The following is a 13,884-nucleotide window of genomic DNA, read 5'->3' as shown; positions in this document are numbered from 1 at the left end:
AACCAGCACAAACCACTGGTGTGCCTGAGCCCAGAGCAGCAAACCAGTCAACTCAATCAGTTGGAAATGATAATTTCTAGTGAACAATTGAGTTTTTGCCCCCATGACCCTTGGCTCCACATCAGAACAAACTCCCAGCTCTCTTGGGAGGCTCTGTCATGGCCTTGCTGGACTGTCTGGACTATTTTTAGTCAAATCCAGCATTCCTGAAAAATCTCCAGCTGCTTTTGTACTCAGGGAGAGGAACTGCACAGCCACAGTCCACACAGGACACGGGAGTGGGACACAGCATCTGCCTTGGAGCAGGGAAACACAGCTGGGTCGGCACAGAGCCCTGGGAAAAGGGCAAAAATTGGGTTTTTTTATCAGGCTGAGAGCAAGGAGCTGGGAGGGGAACACCAAAGGTGTCTGCAGTGATTGAGAGGCCAGAGGGATCCAAGGGCTGGGTGATGTCCCCTGGCTGCTGGAGGGATGCAGCTCCTGAGGCCAGCTGGGGAGGCAGGATCAGCCACGGGGTCCTGGAGGAGCTTCCAGGGCAGAGACCTGGAGAAGAGCAGGACAAACACCCCGAGGGAAGGGCCAGGAGAAAGCTCCAGGTGAGGTTCAGAAAGAGGCAGAAGGAGTGAGGAGCAGTTGCAATGAATGAGCTGATGGTTGGGACTTTGAAGGAGTGTGGAGAGGAGAAGCTCATCCAGAGCAGGGCACAGAACAGGTGCCCCTCGAAGCTGTGCCGAGTCATTTCTTCCTGCCCTGAGGGGTTTTTACTGGGCTTTTATGCCACAGCAAACCCCTATTTCTGCACAAAGCCCTATTTCTGTGAAGAGTGGTGCCGAATTTGGCTAATTGCAGGTGACAGAAAGCAAACCCAGGCTTCCATTCCTGCAGGATGAGCCCCAGGGAGGCAGCAGAGCTGCTGCTGCTCATTTTGCTGTTTGCTCACACACAGCACTGGGTTCACGGCTGCATTTACAGCCCGGGGATTGTAGCTCCATTATCCTCTCTGTGTTGTTTCACACAACCTCTACTGAAATGTTTTCTGGACTAAGATCAGAGCCCTGCTGCCCAGTCCAGCCTCCTCACCCCTTTTCCAAACACGACAACACCCAGGAGGCCCCGAGTATGTTATCAGAAAGTGAGAGGAAATTGAATTCACTGCTGAGAAAACATGAACAAGGAGCTACAAACTCGAGTTTCCATGGGACCAGCCATGGGCTTTGCTCTTCTCATGAACTTCCAGCAGCACAAGCACGGGGAGAATGTCAGAGAGAAGGAACAACAGTGATGCCAGAAACATCTATGGCACAAGTCTGGAGTGCACCTGCTTTCCCAGGACTGGCCTACAGAGTGTGCAGCTGCTTCCCTGCAGTGGGAATGATGTCGCTTGGGAATTAATGGTTGGACTCAAGGATGTTAATTAAAGGTTTCTTAACGATTCTGTGTCTCTTTACATGGATCTGTGTATGGGAGTATGCAAAATCCTCAGTGTGAGAGTCATCGTTGCTGGGGAACTCAGCTAGAGGGGAACTGAGCCTGGGGCAGGGCAAGGATCCCTTCAGGGCTGTGGCTTCACCCAGCCTCAGGGCTCACACACAGTCCCCAGGCTGCTGAAACTCCTCCCAGTTCTTCCTTCACCACTTCACACAACCTACAGCACAATTTCTGCCTCTCCTTTCAAGGGTTTATGGCACCATTTGCACAATACTTTGGATAATTCTGTCTTTGTTCACTCAAAAAAACCCCAAAACCCCACCAAACCAAAAACCAACCCAAAAAAAGAGATTGACTAAAATCTTTGCTTTTATAACAAACACACCAGGAGGATTTCTTGGGCACTGCTGGTAGCTCAGGCCACAGGACTCCAGAATCACATTTCCAAATCTTTCCAGCAACTGCACGGTGTTAATTAAGCAGGTGATTAATTGTGTAATACACCCTGCAATCGAAGAATGGCATTGAGGAGACATGGAGCCAAGCACTCATAAACCAGAGAAGAGCCTGGAATCTGCCTGTTCTTCCTCCAGATCTTCTGTGCATGGTGACACCTCTCAGGCCTTGTAAATGCTGACTGTTTTTCCCTCAGACAGCTGCCTTGCCCAGAATAGAGGATGCTCCACAAAAGGAGCAGCTATTTAGTGTTCTCCTCATTCCTCAGCGCCTCATTTGTCCTTCCAGCCCTGCTCTAGAGCCACAAACTCCTGCCCAGGCCTTTTCCTATTCCCTCACCACTGCAGGGAGTCAGTCAGGGCTCCCCAAAACCTGGATGTCAGTTTGAACAATGAAGTCTTCTTGGATCCATGTATTTCCAATGGTCAGAATCCCCTTTCTCTTTCCTAGAAGTGTTTCTTTTTTTTTTGCCAATTAGATATTAAAAAAAAACCTCTGGAGAGGACTTTTTCTTCTGGCCATCCCTCACACAGCCCGGCTTATTTATCCACTGTGCTGCCTGAGGACTTTGCTTCTGTCAAAGAAAAGTAAATTCATTCATTCCTTTCCTCCAGGAATGTCAACATGTCCTTAGAATCACAGTCACAGAATGCCCTGAGTTGGAAGGAACCCACAAGGATCATCCAAGTCCAGTTTCTTCTCCTGTCCCCTGCATTTACCCTGCTTAGGTGACCCCCCCTTCCCAACTTTCTGCGTCTTCTCCTCTCCCTCTCTGCTTTTCCCATCTAAACTTCCACTTCCTCTCCCCGTTCTTCAAACCCAAATAAACCAAGGTTCTTGTCCCCTCAGAGAGGCTGATTCATGGTTTGACGTCAGCAGCCAGAGGCAGGATGAATTGACACCTTCCAGCTGCTGCCAGCAGCACTGTCCCTTGTCCCCTGGGCCATCCCAGCAGCTGGGGCTGGCAGCAGGGAGGGAAGGTGCCCAGCTGTGCCTCCAGAGGTGGAAAGGGAAATCCTGAATTTAACAGCTCTTCCTCAGACTGCAGCGCTGGGATTCACACAGGGGGAGCTGAGAGGAGTGAGGGAAGAGGTGCAGGTTAAAGCAAGAGCTTGGCTCAGGGTTTGGGTTTAACCTGGAGCACTGAAGGAGGAGAAAAGGCAATTCTAGGGGTATGTTCAGAGCAAGGCACCTCAGTGGGCCTGCTCTGCACTGTCAGTCACTCCTGCCCCTTCCTCCTGCAATGCTCAGCCCACCTGGGGCTCAGGTGACAACTGTGTCAGTGCTTTGTGCACACAGAACCTGCCGGGGCTATTCCAGAGCTGCTGCCTCCCTCACTGCAGCAGCACCTGGGGGCTGCAGGCAACAGCAGCCAAAGCTCAGGACAGTTTTTACTGCATTCTGACTCCTGTGAAGCTGGGAAAGACAAACTTATGGTTACAGAGAATATAGAACTTTATTCATGGTAAATGCATCCACTTGCATCACTGCTCGTTCTCCAGGACACTGAGACACCCCAGCTCAGGAGACAGCCAGGTTTTACCCCACAGAAGTGGAGTCATCACTCTGTTTTCCCTGAATGACACATCAGCAGAGCTGGCAAAGCAATCCAGAGGGGGTTTGTTCAGCACAAACTACACAGAGAACTTCTCTTCACTGGCCTGGGCAGGTCTGCACAGCGAATTATCTGCACAAGGACAAAAGGACTCCAAAAGACAGAAAGCTGGAATTCAAATGTCTCTAATACCCATATTCATCAAGCCCAAGAGTTCTGGTATTTAGACACCCGAGTCTGGATTCCAATCCTTCTCCAATTATCCATTTGGTTGTTTAAATAACAAGCAAAGTCCAACCCCAGTCCTTGTGAAGGATAAGTGGATTTTGCCAAAAGCAGTGCCACGGGGAAAGCTCACTTGGGAAGATGTGTTTGTGAGATGAGCTTGGGCAGTCTGACAGGGAGCCGTGGAGCAAGTGCACTGTGTGGAAATCATTCCCTGCAAGTGCTGCTTTCCCCCTCTCAGCAGACTTTATCTACTCCAGCCAAGCTCAGGAACCAGTAGTTTGGAAGCATTTCTGATGGACAGAGAGCAAAAGGAGAATTTAACTGTGGTCTGTCTGCAGAGGTAACCCAACTCACAACCACAATCTCATGGAAAGTTAAAAATAAGCTCTAGGAAACACTTAGAGGAAAAAAAAAAACCAAGCATCCGCTGCTAAAACCAGCTCATCTATTTTTGGATTGCCTCACCCAGGAAGAACTTCCCAGCAAGCAGAATACTGCAACCCCGAGAGGAAATCATCCCAGGAACCCCAAGTTCTTTACAATTCCTTTTGGTCACTTCTGGCCTGCAGCCCCCCACCCCCCGAACTGCAAAACCTGCGCCCCGTGAGGGACACACATCAGCCGTGCCCTGGCGGCGTCCAGGGGAACTCCCAGCCCTGACCCAGCTAATTAGAGCGGGGTTAATGAGCGGGGTCAGTCGTCGAAGTCGGGGATGTCGTCGTAGGAGTAGCCGCGGTAGCCCTTGGAGGCGTAGTAGGCGATGCGCAGGTGGTAAAAGCCCGGCAGGAACACCAGGATGCCGATGATCAGCACGGGGATGGCCCTGTCGGTCTCCTGCAGGGACACAACCAGCCGTGAGAAACCAGGCACACTCTTTTTTTTAAAAAAAAAAAATTTATAAGTTTAATTAAGAGAATAGATAAATTAGGAGACAGAATAAGCGAAGCCTCACGGCCGAGGGGGCTTGGCACAAGGTGTGCCCAAAGCCCACCTCACCCTTTTAGGATTTCTCTCTTTAAGCAGCACTGTGTTGAATAGTCAACAGCTGTTTATCAAACATTCTTCTCTTGATCAATTTTAAGTATTCCCGATCATCTTATCTAATGGATTTATTTTGTGGGTGGTTCCACTCAGGCTGGTTATATGGCAGTAAATTTTCCTCTGAGGTTCTCTGTTTGTTTTTTTTTTTTTTTTTTCTCATTTGGATGAGAAAACAGGAAGTTAACAGGTTTTTTAGGAAGGGTCACAAGGTGACCCCCCCCTCCCATAACTTCCGGCTTGGTGGTTTAGATGTTACAAAAAAGAGATTAAAAAAAAACCACAAAAAACCATCCTCAGTCTTAACCCTCTGGTATAATCAGAAAATACACACTCATTACCCTTCTAAACTCTTACTAATAAAATATAATACAGTGTAATTATACATATGGTAGTCATGTTAATATTTGCGAAAAGCCAACGATATAATACACATTTTTAACACCGGGGCAGTGACCCTTCCCTGAGGGGCTCTCCTCCCTCTCACACCTTGCCTGCTCTAGGGGAAGGGGTGAGGAATGAGGTTGGAATGAGGTGAGCTCTAAGGTCCTTGGAACCAAAACCATGCCACAGTTGTGATCCATCCCCAAAGCCTGGCAAGCAGAGAAATAAAAACCCATCTTCCAGCAGAAACAGCTCAGCTTTCATCAGACTGAGCCTTTAATCCTGGCCCCTGGCATCTCCTCCTTGCTGCAGGAAGCCCTCAAGGGACCTTGTCCTCCACCAGGGACCCCTGGATGTGCAGCCAGGGCTGGGAGCTGCCAGTGTGGCCAAGAAGGAGCCCAGAGATCTGTGCCTGGAGCGCTGCTGATAGAGCCCAGAGGCTGCTGCTGCCACAGAGATAACACAGAGCTGCCAGCCCACCGTGAGCCCACAGCACGGGGAGTCAGGGGAGAAACACCCAGAACTGCAGGAGCAGATCCCCTCCCATGGATCACCACCACAGCCAGATGGGGAAGGGCTCTCATGCCCCACACGGGGTCTGGCAGCTCCTCCCTGTCCCTGCAGATCTGTGCGGGCTGAGATCTCTCCAGGATGTGACATCTCTAGGGATGTGACCTCCCCTGGGACACTCAGTCCTCCCTGGAGACGCCCAGCCCAGCTCTGAGCCTGCCCCAGGCAGGCTGACTGTGGGATCCCAGGGAAAGGAGCTGAATCACTTCCCTGCTCACTCCTGTGCCTCTGAACTTCACTGAACACAATCACAGGATCCCTGAGGCTGGAAAAGACCTTCAAGGTCATCGAGTCCAACCATGACCCAGCACCATCCCCAGGGTCACCACTGCCCCATGTCCTCGAGTGCCACATCCTGGATGGGGACAGGCCATGGGGTGGGGACTCCACACTGCAGCTGTGCCAGGCCTTCCCCACCCTTCCCACAACAAACCTTTCCTAATTCTCAATTTCAGCCTGCCCTGGTGCCACGTGAGGCTGTTCCCTGTCACCTGATGGCCAGGGAGGGCTCGGGTGCAGTGGCAGAAGTGTCCCCAAGCACTCACCCCTTTGCTGATGTACCCTGCCAGCAGCAGGGCGCCGATGATGATGAGGAAGGTCCCGATCATGAACAGCACCACAGCCAGGGCGATGGCCTTGTAGGGGATTTTGGGTGGGCTCTTCTTGAACTGCGTGGAAAAACCCAAGCATTGAACAGCTGAGCTCAGCACAGCTCCCCTCCCACCACAGCTCAGATGTGACCCCACAGCTGGCAGAGGGGACATGGGCTAAAGAGCTGCAGCAGCCCTGCTGCCGGGCTCTGGAATGGCCCCTCCAGGGAAATTCTGCCCGTGGAGACCCTGCTGAGCCAGCCCCTGCTCCCAGTCTTGTTCCCAGGAAGCCTCTTTGGACTTTCCAGAGGGAAGGGCCGAGGTTTGGCTCCCAGCCAGCTCTGTCCCTCTCTGAGCTGCAGCTGCTCCACCACAGATGCACCAGAAGCAGCTGCCTGTGCAAGCCCAAGCTGTGGCTGCCCGTCCTCGAGGCTTTACAGCTTCCTTCCCCAGATTTTACCTGCAGGTCAATGTATCCATCATCGGTGCTGGAGAGCTTGGAATATTTGACTTTGCTACTGGGGATCCCAGCAGAGAGATTGGTCCGCGACGGCATCATTCCAGGGGGGCCTGGGCATCAGCTACAGCCTGGAAAGCAGGGCCAGGGGCAGAAACAGGAGACAAAACCGAGTGAGGGGAGTCTCAGACACACAGAACAAAAGTTTCTGAAGAGAAACTCCCGTGTCGAGGCTGTGCCACCCAAAGGGCATCTCTGTTCCTCTTCATGAATTAAAACTTTTCCAACAGAGGATCTAAGCGTTTCATTTGAAGCCTAAAATACAGAATGGATACGGCTGCAACAATATTTAGAGTCCAGGTAGAACCTGTGCTTCAAACCAGATCGAAATTCCAGGGCAGGGCTCAGGGTATGACCCTGCTCTCACTCCACAAGGAGATGCCAGCACGGAGATGTCCAAGCTCCGGCTGTTCCTGAACAGGACACCAGCAAATAAATCCAAACCAGACCTAAACAAAGCAGCTTTTCAACCACCAGATTTTGCAAGAGAGCAAATTATGGGGGAAAAAAAAAAAAAAACAAAAAACAACAAAAACCCAACCCACTGGAAACTGGAATGAGATGGAGGTGTCCTGGAGACAGCAGGAGTGACTCAGAGGGAGCAGGACAAGGGGACAGAGTGTGAATGGTGAGGTCACCAAACCCCAGGGACAGCCCCGGGGGTGTGGAGCAGGGTCCCAGTGCCAGGGGGACACCCTGGGGACAGGGATCAGAGCCAGACGCTGTCCCCAGAACCTTCCCAGGGATCCATCCTGAGCTGGGACCGGGCACCTCTCCCAGCAGGACACATTCCCAGGGGAGGGCTCCCCGCACCTCCCAGCCTCAATGGAGCTTTTATTTTCTGGGAAAGTGTGGAACCAAGGGAACAAAAGCAGATATTCCAGCGGTGCCAACAGGAAGGGATAAAAACTCAGTTTCCACAACACTCTTTAGCATCAGAAGTGATGCAGCTACTCAAAATATTGACTCTCCGCTGGAACTGAAGCCCTTTGTCTCCCCGTCACTAATTGCTGGCACATTCCCCACCCAGCTTCGTTCCTCCTGCTGTAAAATTGACTTTTATAAAATCCCCTCTGAGCTGAAATTCCCGCCACTGAACCTTTCGTTTGGACTTTGGGCTTTTGTTTTAGCAGCAAAAACCCAACAGGGATAAACCCCTTTCCAGCCCCGTGGACAATGACACACCTGCAGGGTGGCATTCCCTGCTCCACACACATCCTTGGTTTTCAGCTCCTGACCCAAACAGCCCCAGGCTCTCCCACGTGCCTGAGGGTAGATGTGCAAGTGGGGAAAAAGCCGGAATAAACCAACTTTTCTGAAAGGTACCGATTTCCCAACTCTGCCTCATTTTGTTCTCTTTTCTTACCCACTGCCCCATTATTTAGCAGGCTGTTCAGCGGCTTCTTCAGAATTATTCTTATTTTTACAGTTGCACAAGTTGCCCTGTCCTTCCTCATTTACCAACAAGAAAGAGGCTATTGAGGACAAATGTGTATAAAATATAAATATAAAATATTCTCTCAGATCTCAAATTCAATGGCCAGGTTCAGCTCCACTGAGCTTCACACCAAGTGAGCACCACCGCGGTCCAAGAGCAGGAACCAGCACACTGCTAATGCTTTTTTTGGGAGCCAAATAAATAACGAGGGCCCGAGCAGCTCGGCCAGAACGATTAACGCCGAAATTCAAAATTCCTAACGCGGCAGTTGTGCTTTAAACCCCGTTTTATGAAGCGCCGGGAAACCCGAACTCGGTTTGCTGATGCCCGGGATCCCGAATCCCCGCGTTCACCCGCAGGACGGAGCGGGAATGTCGCTTTTGGAGAGCCGCCACCTCCCCACCGCGGGGACACCCGGGGACACGAGGGGGGTGTCCCCACCCCAAATCCACCCCAAACTCGGCGCAAATCGCCCCGAATCCACGCGGAAGCCCCGGTACCTGCGGCCCGCCCCGCCCGTCCTCCGCGGCGCCGGGAAGTCGATGCCGGTGACGCCGTTCCCGTTCCAGGTCACGGCTGTCCCCGCTTCCCCCGCCCCGTGTCCTGCGGCAGCACGGCGGCTCCTCGGCACGGGAAAACGGGGGGTTTAAGGCACTCACCCTCGGGCCGGGAAAGAGCTCAGGAATTGCTAAAAAACCCCCAAACTTTAGGGTGAAAGATCTTCCTTCACAGGTGTTTTCTTCAGGTGCTGGGGTAAGGCTCAAAGCAAGGGGCTGGAGGAGGAACGGGGAAGGAGCTGAGACGCTGGAATCTGGATCTGGAAGCAGCTCAACAAGGGTCAAGCTCAACAAGCTCAACCTGAACCATAGGAGCGGAAAATCAATGTCTAAACCCAGAATCCAGGAATGGTTTGGGTGCTAAGGGACCTTAAAGCCCACCCAGTGCCACGTCCCACTGTCGCGGGGTGTCCCCTGGGACACGGGCGGGAGTGCTGCCCCAGGCCGGGCACAGTGCTGTCCCTGAGCACGGATTGTCCCTCGGGCAGCACTCGGTGGCCTGCGCTGCCACCTGGTGACATCCTGTGTCACCCTCCGGGGACACTGCTCAGGCGGTTCCTCCTCAGGATTCTCGTGTCTTACCCACCCGCGGAAGTGCAGAGCTTCCCCAAAAATATCTACTGAAAAACAGCCTCAAGTCGCTTCGGCTGGAAAAAGCCTTGAGAGGATGGTGAATTCCAGCCGGGTCACCACTAACCCCTGTCCCCAAGTGCCACATGCAGGGAGCAGCCTGGCACCTCTGTCCCACCTTGGAGAGGATCAGAGCTCAGAGGAGGGAATCAGGGCACATCAGCACGGCTTCAAAAGCATCGATCCCCCCCACCCACATTTAGACACGACAAACTCCACGAAATTATAGTCTTTATTTCCGTTTTCCAAGTTTCAGTCGAAATATCGGCTTCAAAAATAAATGAAGTAAGGTCACATAAACTCGTGGGGTAATAAAACAGCAACCCTAAGCTACAGCTCCACAGGGAAAGCTCCAGGAAACATCTTGACCCATTAAATATTGCCCCTCTTCTCCAACAGCAGCTGAAAGGAGTAAGAAATTTCACCTTCAGACAGCATCCAAGAGATTGTTGGGAGTACATGAACAGACTGGAAAAACTCAGGTTTCCTATTTCCAATGATACCGGGATAGCAAAATAGTTGAGTTGAAAAATATTTACAGAGATATCTACAAGACACGGCTACAGTGCTCCCAGGATGCTCCAAGGCTCTGGAATTGCTGCCTCCAGGCAGGAGCAGATCCCCCCAGTCCTGCTCCAGTTAAGAGCCATCCTGCTGGTCCTCGATCTTTGGGGCCAGGTAGTACTTCAGGTGTCCCATGTCAGCGATCTTGTACTCCACAACTGGGAACAGAATGAAAAAAAAAAAGGTTCAGCAGGTCCCAGATAAAATCCAGCCTCGAGTTCCAGTCCTCCTCAGGCAGAACCACGGGTACTCACCCAGAGGAACATCTGCAGACATGCTGAGTGTGACCGTGGGGGACAGGGGGGTGGCTTTGGTGAAGAAGTTCAGGTACCTCAGGGCGAAGGTCAGCTGGACTGGCTCGTTCATCTCTATTGTAACCTGGGGAAGCAGCAAAGGGATTCCAGACCCCTGGAATCAGCACAGCTCAGGCCACCAGTGCTGCCCCCAGGGTGAGGCCAACCCTGGAGGGGCTCAGGGACTCCACAGACCAGAGGGAGACACGTCCCTGTCCCTGCTCACCGCAGGACTTGCCTCAGTGACTGCTCAAGGCCCTTTCCAACCCCAACCAAACTCTTCCCTCGGCACAGACCGCCCCCAGGCACTCCCTGCAGGCACTCACAGCCTCCTCCTCCTTGTCCACGTTGCTGGTCTGGGACAGTTTGATGTTGCCGTTGCCCAGCTCGCCGTTGGCAGAGAACTTGACGCCGTCCTTGGTGCAGGAGATGACCACGGCATCGCCGATGTGGCTCAGGTCCCGGCAGATGCGCGCAAACTCGGCCGAGGGCATCTTCACCACACAGCTGTACTCCTGCTCCTGGGGACACAGGGACACCTGTCAGCCCTGGGGTGCTCAGTGACAGCCGGAGTGACACCCAGAGTGACACCTGTCAGCCCTGGAGTGCTCAGTGACACCCTTGGGTGCTCACAGGGGCACCCAGAGTGACACCCAGAGTGACACCCTGCCAGCCCTGGGGCACCCACAGGGACACCCTGCCAGCCCTGGGGTGCTCAGTGACACCCAGAGTGACACCCAGAGTGACACCCTGCCAGCCCTGGGGCACACGGTGACACCCCTGGGCACTCCCAGTGACACCTGTCAGCCCTGGGGTGCTCAGTGACATCCAGAATGACACCCAGAGTGACACCCTGCCAGCCCTGGAGTGCTCAGTGACACCCTTGGGCGCTGACAGGGGCACCTAGAGTGACACCCAGAGTGACACCCTGCCAGCCCTGGGCACTCACAGTGACACCTGTCAGCCCTGGGGTACTTAGAGTGACACCTTTGGGCACTCAGAGTGACAGCCAGCCAGGGCTGGGCACTCACAGGGACACTCAGAGTGACACCCTGCCAGCCCTGGGGCACACGGTGACACCATGGGGCACTCACAGTGACACCCTTGGGTGCTCACAGGGGCACCTAGAGTGACACCCAGAGTGACACCTGCCAGCCCAGGGCACTCATAGTGACACCCTTGGGCACTCACAGTGACACCTGTCAGCCCTGGGGTGCTCAGTGACACCCAGAGTGACACCCTGCCAGCCCTGGAGTGCTCAGTGACACCCTTGGGCACTCCCAGTGACACCCCCAGTGACACCCAGCCAGCACCAGGCTCGTGCAGTGCTCCAAAGGATGCTGTGTTACAGGATGGGATGTGAATGTGCCAACCAGGATGTGGGAACCCAGTGCCACCAGTGACCCGAGTTGTCACTTACTGGGATTCCCAGCTGCTCCACATCGAGATCCATCAGCTTCATTTCGTAATCAGAAACCTTTTCCTGGTCTGGAGAAGCAAAGCACAGTGACACCACGTGGTTACAACAAGTGACAGACATCAATGTAACTGCTGCCATCCCCACTCCCTCCAAGTAAAACCACCTCAATAATGACACTAAGATTTTCCTTTGTTTCCTTAGAGCTGGAACTCTGGGAATGCCCTAACAGCCTTTCACAAAGGGTACAGCCAAGGACATCTGTGTGCAGCCTAAGAGTCTTCCTCTTAAAATATTTATCAAGTTGATGAAGTTTCAATTGCCAGACTGCTCCAAGAATCAGCTGGGCCCTCCCACTCCTGCAGGATCCATTGTCACTTCCCTCACTTCTGCATCCCTGTGGTTTATGGAGCTGCTTAAACACATCCCAGTAACAAATGAGCTCCCAAATCCAACACTCACTTGGTGCCTCGAACACCAGAGCCAAGGTGTCCGCGTTGTCCTCGGCCCTCAGGGTGATGATGTCCTCGTTCCCTGCACATTTCAGGATTTTGGACATGCTGGAGGGGAGAAAGGCAGGTGACTCAGGGGGCTGAGAGCTGACAGAGCAGCAGGAGATGGCCTATTACAGTTAAGAGGCTCTCCTTTCAGCATTGTTGGAAAAGTGGGTGTATGGGACACTCCCCAGCCTCTGTGGCCAATCTCTTCCAGTGCTTGGTCACCCACAAACTTCTTCCACCTTCCTGTGCATCGGTTCCTGCCTGTTCCTCTTGTCCCACGGCTGGGCCCTTCGGAGCAGAGCCTAGATCCATCCTCTGACCCCTCCCATGGATATTTATACACGGGGATGAGTTCCCCTCTCTCGGCAGTCTCTTCCCGAGGCTGAACAGCTTCAGCTCCCTCAGCCTTTCCTCAGAGCAGAGAAGCTCCAGGCCTCTCATCTTTGTCGCCCTCCGCTGGACCCGCTTTCAGAGCTCCTCCTCTCCTCTCTGGAGCTGGGCACAGCCCTCCGGGAGCGCCTCCCAGGGCTGAACAGCGGCGCAGGAAGGATCACCTCCCTGAGCTGCTGGCAGTGCTCATCCTGACGCTGCCGGGAATTCTGTAAGGACTTTCCCAGCGGCAGGGCTGGAGGCTGTCACTGTGTCCCGCAGGAGGGGCCATGGCGGCGGCTCCCGCCAGCACCGGCTTTTCCCGCCACTCGCCGCCGGTAGTGACGTCACGGCCGCGACGCGCGCGGCGAAAAACGGCGCGAGAACCGTGAGGGGAATGGCGGGGAGAGAAGGGCTGAGGGCGCTCCGAGCGCCCCCGGGACCCCCCACACCGCCAACGCCACCGCTCGGCCCCCGACCTCCCCTCACAGCCCCTTCCCCGGCAGCCCCCGCTGCCCTCAGCGCCGCGGGCTCCGGGCCTGCTCGGCGGCCCCGTGCCAGCGCCCGATGAGACTCTGCCGCCGGCTCACCTGGACAGGTTGACGCCCATGGCGATGTTGCGGTCGCAGCGGTACGTGTCGAAGCCCTCCGATCGCAGCGTGAGCTGCACCAGCGAGACGTGCGAGGAGTCCATGCTCTGCAGGCTGATGCCGCCCGAGCCCAGGTCCCAGCAGGCCTCGGTGATGAGGTCCTTGAGGGCCTCCAGCACTCGCTTGAGCACCGAGCCCTGCACCAGCCGCGCCTCGAACATCTTGGCAGCACCAGCGGGAGCAGCACACACAAGACCGAACGGCGGAAAAACGGAAGAATGAGCGCGGGGCCTCGCCTAGCCCCTTTTATGCACTCTGTCGCCCCGCCCTCCGCCGCGCAGCAGCCAATCAGCAGAGCGGCTCTCCTCCTTCAGCCCAACCCCCTCGCGGCTCACATACAACACCCCGCTGCTCTCCGGCCAATCCTAGCGCAGCTCCTCCCCTTAGCCCCGCCTCCTCGTGCGGCGGAAGCAAATCACCGAGCGGGCCACACAGGCCCGCGTTCGGTTCGCTGCGCAGCCATGGCGGAAAGGGCCCGATCCCTTCAGCGGCGCCGGTGCCGCACACGGCGCCTGTCCGTACGGACGGCTCGGTGGCGCGCCTCTCCTCAGGCACCTCGTCCTGAGGAAAAACCAGCCATAACACAAAGCCGTTTGTCCCTTAAGACAAACCCCTCAGACTTCTCCCAGAGCCCGGGGACCTTCCCGCGCGCCCGCTCGCCCCCTCCCTCAGCGGCGCACTCGCGCCACACATCATGGCG

The 13,884-nt window shown here is 54.5% G+C and overlaps 2 protein-coding genes across 3 annotated transcripts; both read right to left on the bottom strand.

The window, feature by feature from the left end:
• Positions 1-3,321: 3,321 nt before the first annotated feature.
• Positions 3,322-6,877, bottom strand: TMEM230 (transmembrane protein 230). The gene is made up of 3 exons (XM_066337321.1): positions 6,710-6,877; positions 6,205-6,327; positions 3,322-4,501 (listed from the first exon to the last, which is right to left on the bottom strand). The coding sequence occupies exons 1-3, from the start codon at positions 6,806-6,808 to the stop codon at positions 4,361-4,363; spliced, it is 363 nt and encodes a 120-aa protein (XP_066193418.1). The 5' UTR covers positions 6,809-6,877; the 3' UTR covers positions 3,322-4,360.
• Positions 6,878-9,605: 2,728 nt separating this feature from the next.
• Positions 9,606-13,878, bottom strand: PCNA (proliferating cell nuclear antigen). 2 transcript variants are annotated; one of them, XM_066337334.1, is made up of 6 exons: positions 13,125-13,875; positions 12,128-12,225; positions 11,669-11,736; positions 10,575-10,769; positions 10,210-10,333; positions 9,606-10,113 (listed from the first exon to the last, which is right to left on the bottom strand). In XM_066337334.1, exons 1-6 carry the CDS (start codon positions 13,343-13,345, stop codon positions 10,031-10,033), a joined length of 789 nt encoding a protein of 262 aa, XP_066193431.1. In that variant the 5' UTR covers positions 13,346-13,875; the 3' UTR covers positions 9,606-10,030. The 2 variants fall into 2 exon arrangements, with proteins under 2 accessions (XP_066193431.1, XP_066193432.1); XM_066337335.1 differs by lacking the exon at positions 11,669-11,736 and having other exon boundaries at positions 13,125-13,878.
• Positions 13,879-13,884: the final 6 nt, after the last annotated feature.

Source organism: Sylvia atricapilla, chromosome 28 (assembly GCF_009819655.1).
Source record: "Sylvia atricapilla isolate bSylAtr1 chromosome 28, bSylAtr1.pri, whole genome shotgun sequence".
In the NCBI taxonomy this organism is placed as follows: Eukaryota; Metazoa; Chordata; class Aves; order Passeriformes; family Sylviidae; genus Sylvia; species Sylvia atricapilla.
This window is presented reverse-complemented; position numbering and strand designations above follow the sequence as displayed.

What these genes read in the sequence shown, in the direction of transcription:
- TMEM230 (XM_066337321.1), bottom strand. Translation starts at nt 6,808, where the DNA reads ATGATGCCGTCGCGGACCAATCTCTCTGCTGGGATCCCCAGTAGCAAA. An exon ending in ATGGATACATTGACCTGCAG is followed by an intron (nt 6,328 to 6,709) that starts GTAAAATCTGGG and finishes TTTTCCACGCAG; the next exon opens with TTCAAGAAGAGCCCACCCAA. An exon ending in CAGGGTACATCAGCAAAGGG is followed by an intron (nt 4,502 to 6,204) that starts GTGAGTGCTTGG and finishes GTGTCCCTGCAG; the next exon opens with GAGACCGACAGGGCCATCCC.
- PCNA (XM_066337334.1), bottom strand. Translation starts at nt 13,345, where the DNA reads ATGTTCGAGGCGCGGCTGGTGCAGGGCTCGGTGCTCAAGCGAGTGCTG. An exon ending in TCTGGTGTTCGAGGCACCAA is followed by an intron (nt 11,737 to 12,127) that starts GTGAGTGTTGGA and finishes TTGCTTCTCCAG; the next exon opens with ACCAGGAAAAGGTTTCTGAT. An exon ending in GTCTGCAGATGTTCCTCTGG is followed by an intron (nt 10,114 to 10,209) that starts GTGAGTACCCGT and finishes TTCTGTTCCCAG; the next exon opens with TTGTGGAGTACAAGATCGCT.